At 44.2% G+C, this 21014-nt stretch overlaps 1 protein-coding gene across 4 annotated transcripts in view; it reads left to right on the top strand.

Moving 5' to 3' along the window:
- FSTL4 (follistatin like 4) overlaps nt 1–21014 on the top strand; it is a 199137-nt gene that overhangs the window by 143499 nt on the left and 34624 nt on the right. For all 4 annotated transcript variants that reach the window (XM_027682757.1, XM_027682759.1, XM_027682758.1 and 1 more), the window contains one exon: nt 16630–16796. In XM_027682757.1, the coding sequence (XP_027538558.1) occupies nt 16630–16796 (167 nt within the window). The remainder of the gene's footprint in view (nt 1–16629; nt 16797–21014) is intronic.

Genomic DNA, 21014 nt, shown 5'->3' on the forward strand with positions numbered 1-21014 from the left:
GCGTGCATCACCCAGTGATAAATGTGACAGTGATGTGGGGATGATGAGGCTGGGAGGGAGCCCAGGAGGAGCAGGGCATCCCACAGCAGTGCTGCCCTGACCTGTGTGAGGGACACCCTCCCTAGGCCACTCAGTGGGAAATGGGAATGAAGAAAAGCTGGCTGAAGTAGAAAATAGGCAAGAAAGGTGCCAGCACAGCCAAGGAGGTGGCTTATAGGCAGTGTTGCCATGGGGTGGCACACCCTGTTTTTCTCTGGGGAGGGGGAGGTCGTGCAGGTCTCCACAGCTGAGCAAGGATCAAAAGACTCCAGGAATACCACTCAGATGACTTGCAGTCTAATGTAACAGCATGAAGGTGCAGAAAGTCTAAAGATGACATTTCCTGTGGTGTTAGGCTGTTAGTTCAGTGGTTGTGTATTTTAACCCAGCCCCCAGTCTCCTCTCACACTGATTTTTCGGGTTCGCTGGTGACTGTCCCCACTGTGCCCTTCTACAAACCCTCACAGGAGCCAAGATCAAAACAGGGCATGGCAACCACTGAGAACTCACACCTTGCTCACATTTGAAGACGAGCACTCCAAGGAGGCAGCTGTGTGTACACAGCTATTCCACCCATAGTGGGATTATAAAGTGATCTCGGAGAGGCTGGAAAAGTAACCTTGGGAAGTAAGGGCGTGTGACTGGTTCTGGTTCAGACACACTGTGAAACTGCAGCTAAATAACGTCTGTCTCTGCTTCACCTCACCATCTGTAAGGCAAGGATTTTTATGTTCTTTCCATAAAGGAATATTACTGGGGAGAGAAAAAAACAAACCAACTATGGATTGTGCAGATATTCTTGTCGTGGTGAGGCAGCCACAGAGCAGCACTCAAATGGAAAGTCACTGGAGGAAAGTAAAAGAACAATATTTTGATGAGTCAGTCAGAGAGCCAACACTCTTCCTGCTGACAGAGGATTGAACTTCAAAATTTGGTTAGAAGGCACTGTTTTGCTGACAGTACTGTCTTTCAAAGGACATGCAAAATCAACACCTGACCATCTGTAGTCATTTAAGATTCACCCGTAACATTTTTTTGTAATAGAGGGGTTGTTGTTAACCTTGACATCCTGGAGCAATGCCAGCTTCTTCCACTCTGTTATTCATCAAACAGAAACTACTCACATCCTCTTCTGTCATGAAATACTCTTTTGAGTTCCTGGACATTTGATGCAGTTCATGCCTCGAGCAAGTGCAGGTTTGTGTCTCCCAGTGCAAGTTGCAGCAAACCATAAACTTTATTTATATGATCCACAGAGTCCTGGAGTGAGGCCTCTTCAGAGCTGAAGTCTTCCCAAGGCTGTGTCCACAAGAGACCATCCCATGCAGGCTTTTCCTCTCGTCAGTGCTCTGGCAGGTGTCCCAAGACTTCTCCTTGGGATGGTCTCCAAGGATGTTCACGGCTGATGTGCTGGCCCCTCGTGCCTTGTATTAATAGGAAATCAGGAAGAAGGGATCTTGCTTTTTCCCTTCCCACCTCTGTAACCCTGCAGGAGATAAGGATGCTTTCCCCTTTAACACGGAGCATAAATTTTGATGAGCAGTTCATCCCCTCAGGTACTGCCAAGAGAAGGAGGTAGGAAAAAATAGATGGATCAAGTGTCCACACCACAGCAGGCAGCATCACAAAAGATCATCACAAAATGTTTCTGTGCCTCCCTGCTTCAAAATATGGGGGAGCACTGCTGTACCTAGTTTAGTGTCCTTGGCTTTTCTCCTTCCTTCAATCTCTATTATCTGTAACTTGAAAATAAAGGCTCCATTCAGCCTGAAAGGAGCAGCTCTGCTGCAGTTTGTGAATGCTTTGTTTGCTCAAACATCTGAAATATATTACTCTGAATCATTAAGAGCTTTTTTCACAATGTGTCCCTGACTTTGGCACTTCATCCTTGATGTTTCCTGTGTCTGCCTTGCTCTTGATTTATACTGAGTTGATGATTTGCAGTGCAATGAAGTGCAGTGAGACAGTCATGACTTTGGTGGGGGGATTTAAAATCACAGGCACAACTTTAACATGGGGCAAAGAACGGGGATGCCTGTGGAAGTCAGCCCTTGGTGCACACCCTGAAGTACCACCAATGCTCCTTGTTCTCAGGAGTCCTGCTCCCACACTTCTGCCCCAGCCTGTCTGGAGGGGCTTATCCAGGATTAACACACCCCTGCTGTGCTGGGAGCCTGTGGAATCCAGGCAGAAGAGCTGAGGGATTTTTCCTGCCAAGTTCATCCTGCCCATGGTTGGAGGTGAGGTTTGCCTGGCCCATGGCAGCGCTGAGCGTTGTCATCCCCTGCCTGGAATGAAACGGGGGTGAGAAATTACATCCTCCTTGATCTGACCCGGACTAAAGAGTGTCTGGGTAAAGGTGTCTCTCAGCTTTTGGCACTGCTTGGGGGCATCTTCGCTTGTGGGATGCCCTTTTTATAGGATCAGAGGCAATCTTCTCAATTCCACACGTTGGCATTTTGCTGCCTTGCTCAACACACCCTTAGTAAGGGAAAGGGAGAAAATAGTAGAAAAGGTAGAGAAATTAGAGTTTTGGCAAAAGATGAAGCATTAGTGTAAGACAAATGAAAGAATATTCATGTCACCTGTTTAAACAGCATAATTAGCTAATGCTTCTTAAATCCCCTCCACCTGGGATTAACCACTGCCAGAAACATTCACTCATGCACCTGGGGTCTTGCCAGACACAGAGAAATCCCAAATACTTGTAGCTCAGTGGGTCACCATGGTGAAATGACCCAAAGGTCCCATATCTTCAGGGAGAAGATATGAACAATTCTTGCCCCAATGATTTATGATATTTTTGGGGGGGGTTTGGCAGTGCAGCTCACAAGCAGGGAGGTGATGTTTGCTCTGCTCAACACAACTGTGCCTTGGTTTCCCCTGCCATCTTCTGGATCTGTTGCATGTTTCCATTGCAGCTCTCTAGGGCACAAACCGTGTTTCTAATATATTTTTAATATATGTTTGAACACAGCTTTGCCCTGGGAACCCCCTGATCATGGTTGGGCCCTTTCAGTGTGTGTGTGTCTCACACATAAAATCCAAACCAAACCTTGTCGGGCATCGTGTGGGGCACTGCAACAGCGCTGGGACTGACAAAAGAATGGCTTCATAAATTACCATTAATTGTTTATCCAAATTAATAATAACCCAGCTGAGCCAATTAAAAATGTAGGATTTAAGATTGCTTTGAAGGGCTGTGAGCCACAAAGGACTCTCCAGCAATTACAGCACAGCAGAAGGCTTTTCACGGCGTGCCCTGCAGGTGTGTGTTATATCTTAGGGAGTGGATGTCATGTTACATTTGTGGGAATCGTTTCATTGGCAAAGCTATGATTTATACAGTGGGCAATAAATACTGGCATCTACAATAATTGTATTGGCTGCAGATTTTGCCATGGAAAGTTTGAACTTCAGGATTCCCATCATGAGCATTTTAATGTAGATATTTAATAATTAACTTTAATGCTGATTTCAGTGGTTTCTTAGGGCCAAGGTATTATTTAGGGAAGATATTAGCAAAAGCAATTGAGCCATCAGTGCTGATGTTCTGTGCAAGATAGTGGCTCTTTATGATTTACTAATTTGTCTCTGACCTTTGGTGAGTAAATTAATGTGTTGTGGATGTTGTTTCTGTGTCTCTGCATAAACCAGAGGTGGAAGAAGGTCTGGCTGGAGGAAAGCTCCTGTTCAGGGAGAAGGGTCATCATTTAACCCTTTCTGTGATGTGGTGGTTGTGATGTGCACGTGGGCGTGGATTCTGAGAGAATTTCTGGGCTTTTCTTCACATTAAGAGTGAGTTGTTCCTTGGAAAAACAGAGCATCTGGTTGACAATATTTGTGATGAGTGCTGTGCTAAAGATCTTAAAAAGAAACTATCCCCAGACTCTTGATGTGATGAATATTGTTATTTGTTGTATTTGGCTATGCTGGCAAATAACTTAGCATTAAACAAGCTTTTGTTTGGCCCACTAGGTTTCTAGGCTGTTGTAAATTAAATATATATGTTCAAAGATTGTGTTTCTATTTAAGTTATAGACTCAATCAGCAGTAATTCATTATATACAGTGCACTGTGCATTGCTCAAGTGTTCAGTTCATTGAGCTGATTTTAATTTGTGATCATTAAACGTAAACAAGGCATGTACCTACTGCAGTCAGCCTAAAAAGTCAATATTAAGAGCCATCACCAAAATGGGGAGATCTAAGATTGTGTTCTGTTAGTACAAGAAAAATCTCAGTGCTGTGGTCTGTAATTGCCTCTGTAGGGAGGAGGTGGTGGAGGAGGTGGACATTTAATGTCACATACAAAGAAATAATGAGATACAATTGGTGGCAATTAAAAAGGGAATAATTAAAAAATAGTAAAAAATTAGAAGACCATTTTTATAGGGAGAAGGGATGGAAATGTGCCCATTAGAGAGAGGCTGTGCCTGCCCCATCCCTGGAAGTGTCCAAGGCCAGGTTGGACGGGGCTTGGAGCAACCTGGGCTAGTGGGAGGTGTCCCTGCCCATGGCAGGGGGGTGGAACGGGATGGTCTTTAAGTTCCCTTCCAATCCAACCCATTCTGTGATTCCAACCTCAACCATTCTATGATTTTTTTTATCACTCTATGATTTTTAAATACTGTTGGTTGGAACAGATGATGAGACTCATGTTGAAGCAGGCTGGGAGCAGAGGTGGGCTGAGAGCTGGAGGGGTTGGGGCAGCCCAAGCAGGGCTGAGTTTTGAGATGCAAACTCAGGTGCAGATTGCAGAGATTCGGAAAAGCTTCTCAGGTTTTGGCAGAGAAATTCCTTTGGGGAGAAGCAGCAGAGGCAGGAGCAGGGCCAGGCCATGCATTGTCCTGTCAGTGTCTGCTGGACCTGGGAGGGTGAAGAGGGAAGGTGGCAAATCCAGAGGTGATGGAAGAGCTGTGGCTGCAGGGAAGGGAAACGGGGACCAGCTCTCCATGGGGTGACTGGTGAGGGCTGTCAGTCCCAGCCAGTGGGGTGGGGTGGCTGAAGGCAGGGGCAAGAGGTCTTGGACAGGTCAGAGCTGGGAGCAGGCTGAGCAGAGATGAGGCAGAAGGGCTAAAAAGTCCCCTGTGTGAAACAATCCCTCTCTGAGGCCACATAACTCAGTGAAAGCAAACGTGTCAAAGGTGCTCACGAGCGTTTCCGAAGCGGATTTAATGGTGAAGAGTGTTACAGGAAAATTCCAGGGAGCAATGAATCATTTCTGCCTTCAGAGCTGCATTTGAATAGCTGAAAATAAGGTTGAGGATATAAGATAAGGAAAACAAAATTGTTGAATGGCTGCTCTCTAAATAAGCCCTGGCAGGATTAGAAGGGCGCTGTGCGACCCAGGTGATGGAGGCTGTCACTGCTCTCTCCTGCAATCAGAATGTTCTTCTGGTGCCAGGGGGTTTTATGTGACATAAGACTTATAAGCCTGGATGATAAAGAACAGCTTCTATAAATCATTTTGCTCTGCAGATGTAAAAGTTTCGAGATGCTGCTGTCGGTCTGTACACAAAGTACAACTGGCCACGTTGGGTTTTGCCAGCATATCTTACTTTTCAATATGCTTTTTAATATGGTAGTCCGGGTGATTTGTTTTTCCTGTTACTTTCAAGGATGCAGCATTTATCATTCTTGTATTACTGGAATTTAAGTTTCTCACAGCAGAAGCTGCAAATCTCGGCTTCAAAGTATTTTTGTGTAATTAAATTTCAGTTTTATATGTGGATTTTATCCATTAACCTCGGAGGGGCTTTAATGAGAAATCCAACAACATGACATGCTTGGGGGTATTTGTGTGACCCCTATTTCCATGGGTCCAAGAAATCTTTTCAAATATGTTATTCCCAGAATGGCCTAGAAATTCCTTCCCCTGGGGGAAACTGAGGCAGAGCAGAGGTCACTGTCTGGGCTAGGACTTAAATCTGCTTCTTCTGCCATCACCATGGCTTGACACTACCCCTGGAGCTCTCTGCAGAGGTTTCAACTCCACTGGAAAAGCCACCTCGGTGGCTGTACTTAATCCCTTCAGTGCTGGACTCTTCCAAACCTTTTGTTGTCCATCCTGATTCCAGATTTGTTCCAAAATCCCAGCTGCCTGTCCAGCATTGTGCTGGAGCGCTGATGAATTAACCAGTTAAAGGCTCTTATCTGCAGGGGAGAGGTTTAACCAAGACAAAAGCTGCCCACAACGAGCCATGTATTGATAGCAGGGGATTTTCTTTAGGTTCTGTTCTTTGCTCTGTGCTTTCCCTGCACCAGAAGGAAACAGTGTTGAATTACCTGATTCTTCACAACTTGCTGCTGCTCATCTGCACATTCCTTTCTCCTAAACTTTAGCTCTGAATATGGGAAGGACACGGTGAGAGTGCTGATGCCCGAGTTTTTATCAACTAATGTATTTTGAAAATGCAAGATGTTATCTGGAGAAATGATGCTGCAGCACAACCTTGCTGTCACCTTGCAGGGTCCCCACCAGTTCGTGCCATTCCAAATCTGTACATCACTGCAGCTCACATCAAACTGGCCCAAAGCCTCACCCTCCAAGGCAGGACTGGCAGCACCTTGGGCTGAGAAGAAATACATCGGTCACAGAATGGTTTGGGTTGGAAGGGACCTCAGAGATCCCCCATTCCATGTGCAGGGACACCTTCCACTACACCAGGTTGCTCCAAGCCCCACCCAAGGTGAAGTATCTCAGGTGCATGAGCCCAGGAAAGCAGAGTCCTTGCATTTATTAACATCCTGAGCGTAGCCACAGTCAGGAGAGATGCAAAATCCATCCAGTCACCACAGCTGAATTTGCAGTGATCCATAGAAAGCAATGAAAGCTCCATGAAAACCATCACTAATGCTTATTTACAGCTCCAGAGGTGTGCTCTCATTGATTTGGTTGTTTATGAGCACAGTAAATGAAAGAAATACATACACCTATAAATGCTTTTTTACAGACCCTTAATTGAGGTTGAGAAGGAACACAGGGGTTTTTTTTCTAGGCTCCTTGTTGCCTGGTTCATCTGTTTTTCAGTGTATCCCATTCCCTGATGGTGCTGGCCAGGAACTCAGGAAAATGGGCAGAGTGAAAGATTGGAGCAGTTCAATGCAGCCATTTTTGATGATTCGGGTTTCAAACTATGTGTGAATGCTTCTTGAACCCCAAATATCCCATGGCCTGACTTGTCTCTATTTTTGAAGTAATTTGTGTCCACATTTTAGTGCTTCCCACAAGTCATGCTGAACTTAATGTTCTGACAGTATTTCCGTGATAAACCCTAGAGGTTTATAGAGCATCCATAAAAATTCACTCCAGGGAGAAACTTGGCTTGCCACATCCTCCAGCAGAAGCTGTCTTTTCCTGTCTTAAATCAGGTATAAATCAGTTCAACTGTTGGAACCGAGAAAAGTTACAAAAATAAGTTTAGTGGTTTCATATGTTTTTTGGTTCTGAAACTCTGAAATACCATAGTTTAAATATAGATAGTGGCTGTTGTTAAAAGTCTTGTTGATTGGGAAGAACACTGCCCGTGCCAAGTGTTCTCAGTCTCAAAGGTAAGGAATTTCTGGGCTGGGAAAAACTTTTTAACTCCTACAAATGCTGAAATAAACCTTATGGAAGGGACAACCTTTGTGGCAGTGAAACAACTGATGCTGATTGTGTCTGACAGTTCCAGTAGGACAGAGAGTGTGAAACTCAGAGAGCATCTGCAACACCTCACATCTGTCCTCAAAACCCTATAATGTCCTTCATTTTTCACTGTAGTCGGTGAAAAACTGCTCTCCCACAGTTATTTGGAGAGAGGCAGAGGAGGACCTACAGTGTGATTTTGACATTCTTAAGAAAAAGAGACTTTTGAGTATCATGTTAAACTGGCATGGACAGGTTGTCCAGAGAAGCTGTGGCTGCCCCATCCCTGGAAGTGTCCAAGGCCAGGTTGGAAGGGGCTTGGAACACCCTGGGCTAGTGGAAGGTGTCCCTGCCCATGGCAGGGGGTGGGACTGGATGAGCTTTAAGGTCCCTTCCCACTCAAACCACTCTGTGATTCTGTGACTCCCAGAAGGAATTCTGAGAGCCTGTTAGACCATTAGCAATTTTACTTTTGAAGTTAATAAATTGGCTGGGGAGATGTGTGGCTGTTCCAATCTCGGCAGGACACTGTTGGTACAACATGGGAATATTTTATCAGGAATTAATTGTGTCAGCGTTGCTCTCAATCTGTGGGAAATAGGAATTTAAAATAAAAACAAATGCATTTATGTAAACTGTTCTCTAAAATAGACTACTTATGCCTATTTACATAATGAATCCATCACCACCCTCAGGAGATTAGATAATTAAGCACTGAACAACTTATATTTATTCATGTACTTTCAAGAATGAATGAATTATCCCTTCCTGCACAAACTCGATGTTCTCCCTCTGATTAGTAACAGGAGGACAGTGATGGGATTTTGTGATGGAAAGTGTGTTGCTTGTTTTCTTTAGTAAAAAAAAAAAAGGAAAACAAATTGATCTTTAGGATAAAGTACTTAAAGAAGCTGTGTTTGGTTAAAAGTCAATAGAAACGATTTTTAGCAAATTTATTAGCTATGCAAACGTGCTTGATAGAAATTCATGGGGGAGAGCTGGACTTAAATGTGTCTGATTGTTGGAAGGACTTTGTGTATAATTTGGATAACCAAGCAGCTGTTTGAACAGTTTGCCTCTCCAGATGTGACATTTCCAGTGCAGGTGGCTCTGTTGGAATTACCCACCTGGAGTTCCTCTGTGGTCAGTGTGGGAGCTGCCTTTTCTTGGGAGCAGATCCCCAAGGCAGGCAGGGTGACCCAGGGCCCAGGAGGGGATTGAGACACTCTCTCGAGGTGGCACCAGCCTCCAGATCTCTGAAGTCCAGCAGATCTGAAGAAATCCTTGGCTGCTCTCAAATCCAGCTGCTGGAAATGCTGCTCCTCCTCCCCTGGGGCATTTCTTCACTCTTCCAGAGGGGAACGTGCAGGTATTTCACAGGACCAAGGACAGTGTGGTCTGCATGTGAAGTCCTAATCCCTCTTAGTGAGAAGCTGGACCAAAGTCTGATGTGAGATTCCACCCCCTTCAGGTTGTGCTTTGTTTCGTTCTGCACATTCTCATTATTGAAATAATCAGCCTGGTCTAGTGAAAGGTGTCCCTGCCTGTGGCAGGGGGTTGGACAAGATGATCTTTGAACATCTATTCCAACCCAAACCATTCTATGGTGTGTCATTGATAGCATTTTATGGACACAGTTGCTGGAGAAAAGTAAAAGGTGTCATAATATTTCATTATTTCAATGTCTGCTTTTCTCTTACATTAAGTCATGGTCACGTGGACTAAAAAAGTCATGGTCACATGGACTAAAATCCAGCTTGACAGGGATGAGAGACAGGGTCTTGTCTTACAGCACCACACCAGAGCTGAGTCTCGTGGGTGACTTGCACACATTTATTTTGAATTCCACAGCAACACAAGTTTTAGCTTCAAGTGAAGGTTGGGACCTACCTCGGGGAGTCACAACCTGTGGCCATCAAGAATAATGACAGAAGAGGGCCTCAGGTACTAAATTCTGCTAGAAATATAATTATGCCTTTTTATGACTTAGAAAGCAGCATTGCTAATTTAGTAGAGAATTTACAATAAAATGCTTTCTGAAGTAGCACACACGAGGTCCTGAGGATTTATAAATTACATTAAGAGCCTGAATTATTGCAGTTACAAAATAAAGCTGAGGTATGAAGGTTTCTACTTAGCTTTGTTGTTCCCATTAATTAAGGTTACAATCCTTAGAGCTGCCTCTTTTTGAGGGACACCAGGCTCCTGAGATGTCACACCAAGGGTGGCCAGAGGCAGAGCCAGCTCTTGGTGGTGTTTTTCACAGGTTATAAAGCCAGAAGCCTCATCCCAGTCACCTGCTCTGAACTGATGTGGGAGCTGTAGGAATTCTCTGGGTTCATTAATTGCGAACAACTTTAATCATGTTCATTAACAGCTCTAATGTTGTTAATTAATAACATAAACAATTTTAGTAGCATGACTGGCTTTCCTGTCATTCCATGCTGGAGTTCAGAAAATGGAGTTTGCTTTTGTGGCTGAGTGCTGGATGGTCCTTTCCCCTGTCTCAGGGCGGGTGAGAGGACAGCAGATGTGTCTGGGTGAGAGCAGCTTGTTGAACCTTAATAACCAGCAAAATGTGATGGCATGACAGTGTTTCTTCTGGAGATAGTCCTAAAAAGAGCCAGTGGGACAGGTTTGCAAAGGCAAACTAGGGTGATTTGTGTACTGAGGTTGTTACTAATTCATTTATTTGGCCTATAGAGTAGTGTAGAAACTAAATCAAATGCTAATATCAATAATTTATAAGCATATTATACAGTCCTTTACAGATTCTGACCCACTGTGAACTGCTTTTCATTGCTTTTAACCTCTCCCAGCTGTGACTGTCCAGATGACATCTCATCCCAATGTCTCCCCAGCAGTAGAACCAGAGTCCCTCACTGTCTGGCCAAACTTCATCTTCAGTGGCATCTTTAGGCACACACCTCACGTATAACAGGGGCATTTTAAAATCAATTAGCTGCAGTTGGCTCAGCTTTAAGAGGGACTAAAATTTCTCCAAACTCTATGCAAAGCCAAATGCATCTCATCAAATTTATTGGGGAAAAAAAAAAATTAAAAAGGGTATATTCTGTTTTTAACTATGATCCATTAATTGTTTTTACTTTCTTGATTCAGTGAGCTCCTCACCTTAGAGTGTGTTCAGCTAGAGAACTCTTTTATCTGTTGAAACAAATGCCAAAGTCACCACTGACCTTCATGGCCCTGAGGCAATAAACAGATTTTACTAATGCAATGCAGTGCATAAACACAGCTGCAGGACTTGGGGAATTAAGTAGACACTAAAGTTTCCATCCCATTAAATCAACCCTGACTTGAACCATTGCTGGAGAAACACGATGTATTTAGGGCTGTGTTACCCATGCTTCAGTTCACAAACAGCAGGTCTCTCTCTGCTCAGGAGCATTAATTTGGGGGCAAGAGTCAGTGCTGGAGACTTTCTTTGAAAGTCATTCTCCTGTTACATCAAACAAGGGACGTTTTGGTTCGTTCTCTCCCCTCTGAGAATGAGTTCCAGGATTAAAAAGGCATTGCCTTATCTCATAAGCATGACCTCAGCAATAGAGCCAGAGTAGATTATATATTAGGAAGGAATTCCTCCCTGGGAGGGTGGGGAGGCCCTGGCACAGGTTGCCCAGAGAAGCTGTGGCTGCCCCTGGATCCCTGGAAGTGTCCAAGGCCAGGTTGGACGGGGCTTGGAGCAACCTGGGCTAGTGGAAGGTGTCCCTGCCCATGGCAGGGGATTGGAATGAGATGACCTTTAAGGTCCCTTCCAACCCAAACTATTCTATGATTCCTTGATATTCTGTTTTAGCAAGGCAGGGTATCCATGAACAACTATAACAATGATTAAAGGTGGCAACAATGCCTTAAAAAGGATATTTTCTTTAGATTTAAGGGAAGAGATCTAATTAATGGTATTAAGCCCTTTTTAGTGTGAGATCTGTATCTGTAGGTAGTGCAGCAAAGGCAGGCACCCCACGTCACTGTGTAGATTATCTCCACGAGGCACTACATCAAGGAGGTTTTCTCCATAGATGTTCATTCCAGGTTGCTCCCTGTAATGACCTCAATTATACATGTCTTCATGGGGAAATTATGATTGCCTTTGGCGGGCTGCAAATGACAGCAGAGAGAAAGATTTCCATGATAAACCAGCACAACAAGCAGTACCTGCTGCATTAGTATGCAGAGCTGGTGAGGGTGCAGTGTAACTCCAGCTTAGCACCTTAGGTAACATTGGAGAGGAGGAGGGACAGAGGAAAATGTTCAACAGGATCTTGACATTTTTCTTACAAGAAGAGGAATTAGTAAGGCTTCACGTTCTCACCGTGGGACTGGCACTGCAAGGAATTTAATGTAATTTCATATAAGAACATCAGGATGGTGACTGCTGGGTCACCAGAGGTGCTCAGTGCTTCAGGCTCAGTGTCAGGCCAGGCAGGAAAGGTGGGAGAACCTCTGGCACACAGGGAGGGATCCCTCACCCCCCAGAATGGGGCAGAGGGGTTTGGAGATGGCACTGCCCTGATTCCTGAGCCACACGGTGCTCGGGCACTGAGCTCTGCCATCACCAAAGGAGAGGTTGTGGTGGCCTGGCCACCCTTCACTGACCTTGAGTTTGTACCACTTTTGGTGTCTTTCATCTGCCTGATTAAAGGTTACTTCTGGTCCTCTGATACAGAGTCAGGCTTAATTCTTAAAGGTGATCATTACAAAGCCCTGTCTGGAACCAGTAAAAGTTGAGTGCAAAATGACAGCATCCCATTCTCTGCTGATGGCATCTCTCTCTAATGACAGGAGGCAAGAATTTTGTTTTATTTCCAGCTGGAATAAGCTGAAGAGTTACTTCAGCTGAAATCCCAGAGAGGAGTACCAGGTTTGACATGACTTGATGACTGTGGTCAGCAAGGACTGATACTCGTTGGGCCTATGGGATGTAGAAAGCTAGTTTCCATGCATCATCCTGCAGAATTTCCAAATGAACATAAAACTGCTTGATTTTAGGACCAAATTCCATGCCAGCTTGTGTTCTGCAGGTGAGCACCATTTGAATATTGTCCATTTGTTATGTTCAGTTTTATACACATGGTAAAAATCCTTTTATCTGCTCAAGGTTTTTAAAAATAAAATGAAAAGTGCTCAATACTTAATCTAGGAGCTCTACACAAAATCATTATGGTGACTTGAATAATTTGTACACATAAACCAATAGCATCAGTGTGTCTAAGCTCTATAACTTAGGTATGAGAGTGTTGAGTTTTTTAAGAGATTTTTAAAAAGCTCAGCCTCCCATCCTCTTAAGGAATCCTGTTTCCTCCCCAATACACCTGATTGCATAAGGAAATCTTTTCTATGGATAACAACAGAGCAATAACTGAAACCACACAAAATAATTCTGTAGTAGTAGAAGGGCTTTTAGATGTTAATAGGAGTCCCTCAAATGTACTGGTAATAAGATGCTCTCAAATATGCTCCATAGAAACACTCTAAAAAGGAGTGTGTTTGTGTTGTTAAAGTGGTCTCTGCTAATTACATGCTTTAACATAAAAAAGTCATCTCCTGGCCTCATATGGTTCATCCAGGAATGGCAGCTGTGCAAGGTGTCTTCTTAATTAAAAGTTAATGTATTTTTCATTACCGTGCTTCTAAAAAGCAAAAGCCAAAGCCTTTTTAGCAGTCATTTGGAAGATGGGCAGGGAGCCTTAAATTCTGCTGCAACAAAGCACTCAAAAAACGTTGCTGAAGAGGGAGCTTATGGGAGCCCAGCATGAGCCTGGGAGCTCAGGGCAGGATGAAAAACAGCAGAGGGAATTAAGGAAAACAGCAGTAAGATGAAAAAACAATTCTCTTGTAAATGAATGGCCCTCTATTTCATTTCTCCTCAAGAAAAGATGTCCTCATTAGCCCTACTCCATGCTACAAATTATTGTAATTATCAGTTCTTTATCCTGTCAAGTGCGCTCCAAATATTTTATTCATTAAAAGGAGTTCTTTATTATGCAGAAAATAACTACATTATTAGCCCCTATGTGCTGTTTACATGCTTCAGGAAGCTGGATGGGGGTGATGGGATGGACATACCATCCCTGGAAATGTCCAAGGCCAGGTTGGACAGGGCTTGGAGCAGCCTGGTCTAACAGAAAGTGTCCCTGCCCATGGCAGGGGGTGGAATGAGATGGGCTCTAAGGTCCCTTCCATCCCAAACCATTCAGTGGTTCTGTGGGGCATCTCCACTCCTATGCCTTTGCCCCTGAGTTGCCACATCCCTGATCTCTTCCAGCAGGTGCCTGAGGCCAGTGTGATTTAATGGGATTTTATCTCTTCCTGGCTCAGCTGCCAACCAGCCCAGTGACCTTGTGTGGGTAATGTTCTCCTTCCCAGTCTTAATTCATCTCCCTTCTGATTTTTAAGGTGTGAAGCACAGAAACTTGATGTTTGGATTCTGTTAGTCTCTCTTCTCATGTAATGCCTCTGGAAGCCAACAAATTCTAGCACCAAGTTGGTCAAAAATTCCTATTTTTGACCACCCATCTGTCATAACTATAGCTACCTGTTATTTAAAACAGCTTGTACTCTTCCTAAAACAGCGCTGGGAATTCTAAGGAGGAGAAATGCTCACTGCTGGCAGATATGGGATGCATCTGTATGGATCCCTGCAGCCCAAAGTCAGCCTCAGATCCACAGTGGTGAATACATTTTGTGGCACATTAACTTCTCACTTAGGTGGAAGAAGCAGGAGAGGAGGGGTGCTGAGCTGTTGGAGCACGGCTGTACGAGCAGGTTTGGCACTAATTCTTCACAGTCAGTTGCTAGAGCAGAGCTCTGAGTGTGTCCAGGCTGCCCAAGGCTGCTGACATAGCCTGAGGATTTTAGTGAACAGATTTAAGAGATTTGCTACTCAAGAGATGTTAAAGCAATTTTTCAACTAGACGACACGTGAAGAGGTGGAAAGTGGTGCTTGCCAACGTAGATACCTTTTTTTTTTTCATTTTTATTCTGTGCATTTCCATCGTGCAAACCCCATCAATGAATGCAAGATTTTCCCACCAAAGCCGTTAAAGTTTAAGGCCAAATCACATCTTAATCTGTGAACTGACACGATAAAACGAGTGTTCAGATTCACTGAAAGTCAGCACTTCTTCAGAGGGCTGGAGGAAAGTGCACATGGCATTGAGATCTTCCCAGGAAGTGACATGAAGATCTTGTGTGGGGTGTAATGATGGAGGTGTGGTTTGAAAGAGGTGGTGATGAGGATTTCAGTAAGGATTTTCTGCCTTAGGAGTTTCTTTTGTGTGGCACATGTAAGTCAAAATAATTGGTTGTTTTTTTTTTTTAATTTAAATAAAATACAAGAAAGGTTTGGTTTTTAGGATATCTGTATCTTAAATGCCATATATGGCTGTCTTTGGTAAAGAAGATTTCCTGTTTGGTGGCTTCCAGTATTTGGACAGTTTAAAACTGGGTTTATCTATGTTTCAGCGACAGCAGTCTGACCTTAATTCTTCTTCTTCTTCAAGGAATGAACATGACTCATTTTTGTGCTTTTTCAAAGGACCTTGGCAGGAGGGCTCTAGAGAAACAAAGCCAGATGATCTCAAGCCAGAGAGCTTGTCCTCCCTGTCCTCCTGATGCTGCTCTGTGTCAGCCAGGCTGGCCCATGGGCCACCTCAGTGCCCTCGTGCCACAGCTGCCACTGAGACGCCTCAGCAAAGGGACGCAGCGAGTTCAATTGTGGCAGATTCCATTTGTCTCTTGCTTGGCTTTATTTTTTATGATTTTTTTTTAATAGCATAGATATTCCACCTCCTTGCCGAAATCCTTCGGAGTTATTCCCGGAATGAGAAAGAAAGAAGGCAGAGGGGGGAATGTGATAGTTCTAGTCTAGGCCTTCCTTGGTGACCAGTTTGTAACCAAGGAAGTGACCACATTCCTGGTATTCCATACGATTTTTACATAAGCCAGGGCATAAATAAGAAGGAGAGAGAAGCCTCTTCCTCTCTTCCCTTCTGGGGGACTCGAGAGTGATGAGTCCTTGCTGTTGGTCTCGTTTATCTGGGAGTTGAGGCCTTTGGGGCCTGTTGTTTCTGCCGATCCTGGGAAGCGGAGGGTGCCGGCCATGCTTGGTGTGATTCTGCTGTCTCAAGGAGGGTAGTAAGATTTTCTTTTGCTCGGTCTTTATTGATTGTGCATACCTGCTTCTGTTTTCTTCTGTGTTTTTGTCCCTTTTCCCTTTCTGTTCCCCTTTGGGGGGGTTGTTTGGGGTTCTATTTTTATATGTACATAGTATTGTGACTGTCATCATCATCATCATCATGGCCAGGCTTTGTGAACGAAGATTTGGGAAGGGCTCTACCCATGTTTGTCACAAGCACGTTGGTGGCTAAAGAGGCCAATACGAGATAGACAAGTCTGGTTGCAAAAGGCACAGCAGAAAGACTCCTTAGGTGGTAAATTCTGCAGGACACGATTCTTTCTGCATTGTCTTTTCTCCTCAAGAGTGATCCTGGTGCTTTCTCAAAAGCATCAGCAGCGTTATAGATAGTGTGTCTCCAGAGCTCCCGATTGGAGGCCAGAGTAGACCAGTTATGATGATCAATCTGGCCAAGGCTGAGATGTTGTTTCAGGGAGTCCTTGTATCTCCTCTTCTGGGCTCCTCTCTTGTGGCAACCGGTGGCAAGTTCACCACAGAGCACAATCTTAGGGAGGCGGTGGCCCTTCATCCTTGACTGTATATAACTATGATATATGTAAATATATATATTTTGCTATAGCTCCGTTGGTTTCGGGTCTTTCAGCTTCTCTAGTGTTTTGTTTTTTCCTTTACCCGAAGGGGAGGGGGAGGTTTTCGCTGTGATCTGGGGGGACTTGACGGGAAGCCACCTCCAAACGGCCCCAGGGGAGGAGAGGCACAGCTTCCCTGTGCGGTGTTTGATGTTGTTCCTGTGCCTTTCACAGAGGTGGTTCGGCTGAGCCTGCCGGAGGAGCAGAGGGTCACTGTCACCACCATCACCGTGGGCCTCAGCACCGTCCTGACCTGCGGCATCCGCGGGGCCCTGCGGCCTCCCATCGTCTGGAAACGCAACGGCGTCGTCCTCAACTTCCTCGACCTGGAGGACATCAACGTACGTGTTCCCCCTGCCATTGTCTGGGCAGGGCCTCCAATGTGACCTCATTCGTTCAGCAGGTGATAGTTAAAAGGGCACGAGTTTTATCTTGTTGTTGTGGAAAACTGGGAGCTGGCGTGATGTTCGGTGTATGTGAGTATGTCCGAGGGGTAAAAGCAAAGCGGTGGAGAGCAGGAGGATTTGGAATGTGTTACGTGAAATTAAAGCTCAGTGCTGCAGTGACCCAGCACGGGTACTTCATCCCTGGTTGCTCATTCCATTGGTGCAGCCTGTGGTCCACACACCTGGAGAGTCAGGGGGAGCAGCTCTACAGGCCATTAGCTCCTCAGGGATGTCTTTCCCAGGTTCATCGAGAGCGTGAAACAATTTGGGGTTGGCAATGAATCTCTCCTCTCTCTGAATCAAATAATACTTTTTTATCTCCCTCCTATTTCACTTGCCTTTCAGCCAATACTCCTCTCTCATTCCTTGGCTGCTGTTTCTGAGGAGCAGTTTAAAAATGGGATTATTCAGCAGGGTGTGGCAATGCCCTCACAGGAAGGAAGATTAATCTCTTTTAATTCGCGGTGCTGGTCTGATCTGTGAGTCATAGTTGATAGTAAAGACAATACCTGAATGATGGTATAAACTTAGTCATTTATTTAATAACATTTAATTACAGAGAGAGTGGAAAGTAGCGTACAGAAAATATGGTCTGTATTTCATTTCTCTTTGCATTGAAGTACACGGTAAATCAGGTTTTATTTTAATTACACTACAGCAAGAGTTGATTTATATTTTTGTTCAGCTCTTGTTAATTTGATAACCACTCAGTTCAGAGCTGTTACAGTCAATACTGTAGCTCCCTAAATTGTTGTGTATCCAGGATTGCTGAAATGGGAAAAATCTTTGGTTTATTCTTCTGCATTAAAACAGGAAAATTACAGCACATGGGACAGAAATGCACACAGCATCTCAGTACTTTATTTGTTGACTCTACCTTAGCAGGAAAATCATGTGCACCATGTATAGGTGATTACTGTATGCACAAACTCAGTAATTAAAACCATCAAAACATCTTTTTCTTTTCATCAAAGCAAGTATTATCCTTTAAAATGTATTTCTTGTCACTGCTTTGAGCAGGACATTGAAATGCAGTGGAGGCTTAAGAGTGGCCTTAGAATTTATTGGCCAAAAATAATGAAAATTCTCAGTACTTATCTCACATTTATGAAATTTTGGTTACGGTAAGATTAATCTTAAAGGATTAAAATTCATATGTGAACTGGACATAAAATGACAGTCCAAGAATTGGAGTAGAAGCACATCCTCGAAGGACAGATAGCACTTGGCTGTGAGGGTTCATTTGCAACTCCTACTGTTTTAAACAGAATGCTGAGTACATTTTCAGACTGAAATGCCAGTTCCTCCCATCATTTAGTGCCAACCCAAGTGGATTTCTGGGTTGCTTATGACTAATTCTCTTTCCCATTGATTATTCTATGTTAAGAGGCAGAGTTATGTCTTTGCACATAAACTCACTGGTTCCTGAATGATTCAACACCCCCATGGAGTGTAATACAGCAAAAAAAAATCCCTTTTTGATCTGTTTGAACTAGTATATCACTGAGAAACCCTATCAAAAGAGCACTGAGATTCTCACAGGGAGAAAAAACAGGATTTATGTTTCAATTTTAATGTTTCTCATGTCAGTTTATGACCTCTATCACCTTGTCATATAACACCTGCTACCACTGCACATCTACATTTTTTAGTCTAATGAACACCTTTACACCTTTTTTCATCTTTAATTAAGCTGTATAACATTTTTTATGTTCTGTATCTCTCACTGCCGTCTGTATTCTGGTCTGGTTGCTTGAGGTGGCACAAGTTGGGGATTGCCATTTTTTGTTTTCCCTCTGCCACCATGGGCATTCTGTGGGATGGTTGAGCTCAGATGTGTCCCCTCTCTGGTAGCAGGGCTGAAGGGGGGTGTCCTTCAGCTGGTAAATCCAGTCTTTTTATTTATCACAGAATCACACAATGGTTTGGGTTGGAAGGGACCTTAAGGTTCATCCAGTCCCACCCCCTGCCATGGGCAGGGACACCTTCCACCATCCCAGGTTGCTCCAAGCCCCATCCAACCTGGCCTTGGACACTTCCAGGGATCCAGGGGCAGCCACAGCTTCTCTGGGCAACCTGTGCCAGGGCCTCCCCACCCTCACAGGGAAGAACTTCATCCTAATATCCCATCTAAACCTCCTCACTTCCAGTTTGAAGTCATTCCCCCTTGTCCTGGCACTTGTGAATAGTCTCTCCATCTTTCTTGTGGGCTCCCTTCAGGACCTGCAAGGCCACAATGAGGTCACCCCAAAGCTTTCTCTTCTCCAGGCTGAACAATCCCAGCTCTCCCAGCCTTTCCTCCCAACAGAGCTGCTCCATCCCTCTGATCATCTCGGTGCCTCCTCTGGACTCTCTCCAGCAGTTCCATGTCCTCGCTGTGCTGTTCCCCAGGGCTGGAGCAGCTCTGCAGGGGGATCTCACCAGAGTGGTCCTGAGGGGGAGAATCCCCCTTGCCCTGCTGCCCACGTTTCTTGTGATGCAACCCAGGGGACAATTGGCTTTCTGGGCTGCAAGTGCACTTTGCTGACTTGTGATCCAGCCTCTGATCCACCAACACCCCCAGGGCTGCTCTCCACCTCTCCATCTCTTCATCCTCAGCCTGGATCCACAGCAGGGGTTGCCCCGACCCAGGGGCAGCACCAGCACTTGGCCTCACTAAACCTCATGAGATTCCCAGGGGCCACTGCTCGAGCTTGTCCGGCTTTAGTCCAAGTTTTTAAAGGCCTGTAGTTGTGAAACCTGAGCCATCATCTGCAGTGTGAACACCCTCATGTCTGGGGTTGCTGCTTGTCCCACGGGGGTGTCACCTGCCCTGGCTTTGAGAAGGTGACATGTGAAAGTGCAGCAATGCGCAAATAGGTGCAGCCATGTGTGTCCAACAGGCTGGGGGGTGGCAGCAGATCCTTCAAAGCTTCAGCCTTCTGTGGGTGCAGAAACTCCCATTAAACAATAATCTATTTAAAGGCATTGACAGCAGGGAAGTAAAGGCAGCGTGCTTCCAATGTACTTGAAGGCAGTTAATTAAATTACTTCAGTTTTCTTTTTAGGGCGCCTCAAGCAGAAACTCGATTGCATTTCTGCTTTTCACAATAAGGTTGGCAATTTGGCTAATTGGAAGTGCAACAGGAGATTAATTGTACCTTTTTAACTTCAAGAAAATCCTCTCTGCTCTTGGCACAATGGTAATCACAGACAGACCTACAGGATAGTCACACACTTGGAAAAATCCTGGTATTATATTTCAATTAAACTCTTTCTCCTCTAAATGCTAATTCAAGACATCAGATGAAAACAGAAGCTCAAGTCTAGAAAAACCAGAATCCTTCCAGCCAGGTGTGAGAGCAGCACAGGAGAGGCACTGCTGAGGGTCCTTCCTGGCTTTGTTTTCTCTGGACTCATGACAAATGTGATCTGAGAAGGATGACCGTGTTCCACATTAATACTGGAATTGACAAAGACAGCCAACAAAAACCTAGATAATCCTAAGTTTGCACAGGACTGAAAGATTGAAGATTACTATAAAGCCTGGTTGTTTAAGTGCATTAGTTAAATCATTTTTATGTGATATCTTGATTGGCAACAAAATATTAATAATTTTTCATTGCTCTCTTAATCAGAAGCTTTCATAAGCAACTAGTAATAATTTGTCTTGTCCTGTCTGTGAGGAGCTCAGTTAATGAGTTGTCACACAGCTATTGAAGAAGAGCCATCCTAATGGTACATGTAATTAAATGATCTCTCTAGCAAACATTTAAGATTGCTTTTAGCATAAAAATATTATTTCTCCATAAATTACCCGTCCATATTATTTATCCATTAGAAGTCCCTTTGCAGTTCTGCTTTAAAAAGTCACATCAACTTTTCTCATGCAGAAAATAACTATAATGTAGCTGAAACTGATAAGATTGTCATAGCTATAAATTGATTTCTGATTGCAAATAGTGAAGTGGTTCAGATGTGTCATCTTTCAAAATAATATACTTTTGCCTCCTAGGAACAGGCAATACATTTTCCCAAATATATGCTTATGCAAGCATTCCTCAATGTGAAAATATAATAAACTCCTCATGGAGTCAAAGGTACTTACATAATATTTACAGGGCATTGTTTCAC

The sequence above is a fragment of the Neopelma chrysocephalum genome, unplaced genomic scaffold (assembly GCF_003984885.1).
Source record: "Neopelma chrysocephalum unplaced genomic scaffold, ASM398488v2 Primary Assembly neopelma1_63, whole genome shotgun sequence".
Lineage (NCBI taxonomy): Eukaryota > Metazoa > Chordata > Aves > Passeriformes > Pipridae > Neopelma > Neopelma chrysocephalum.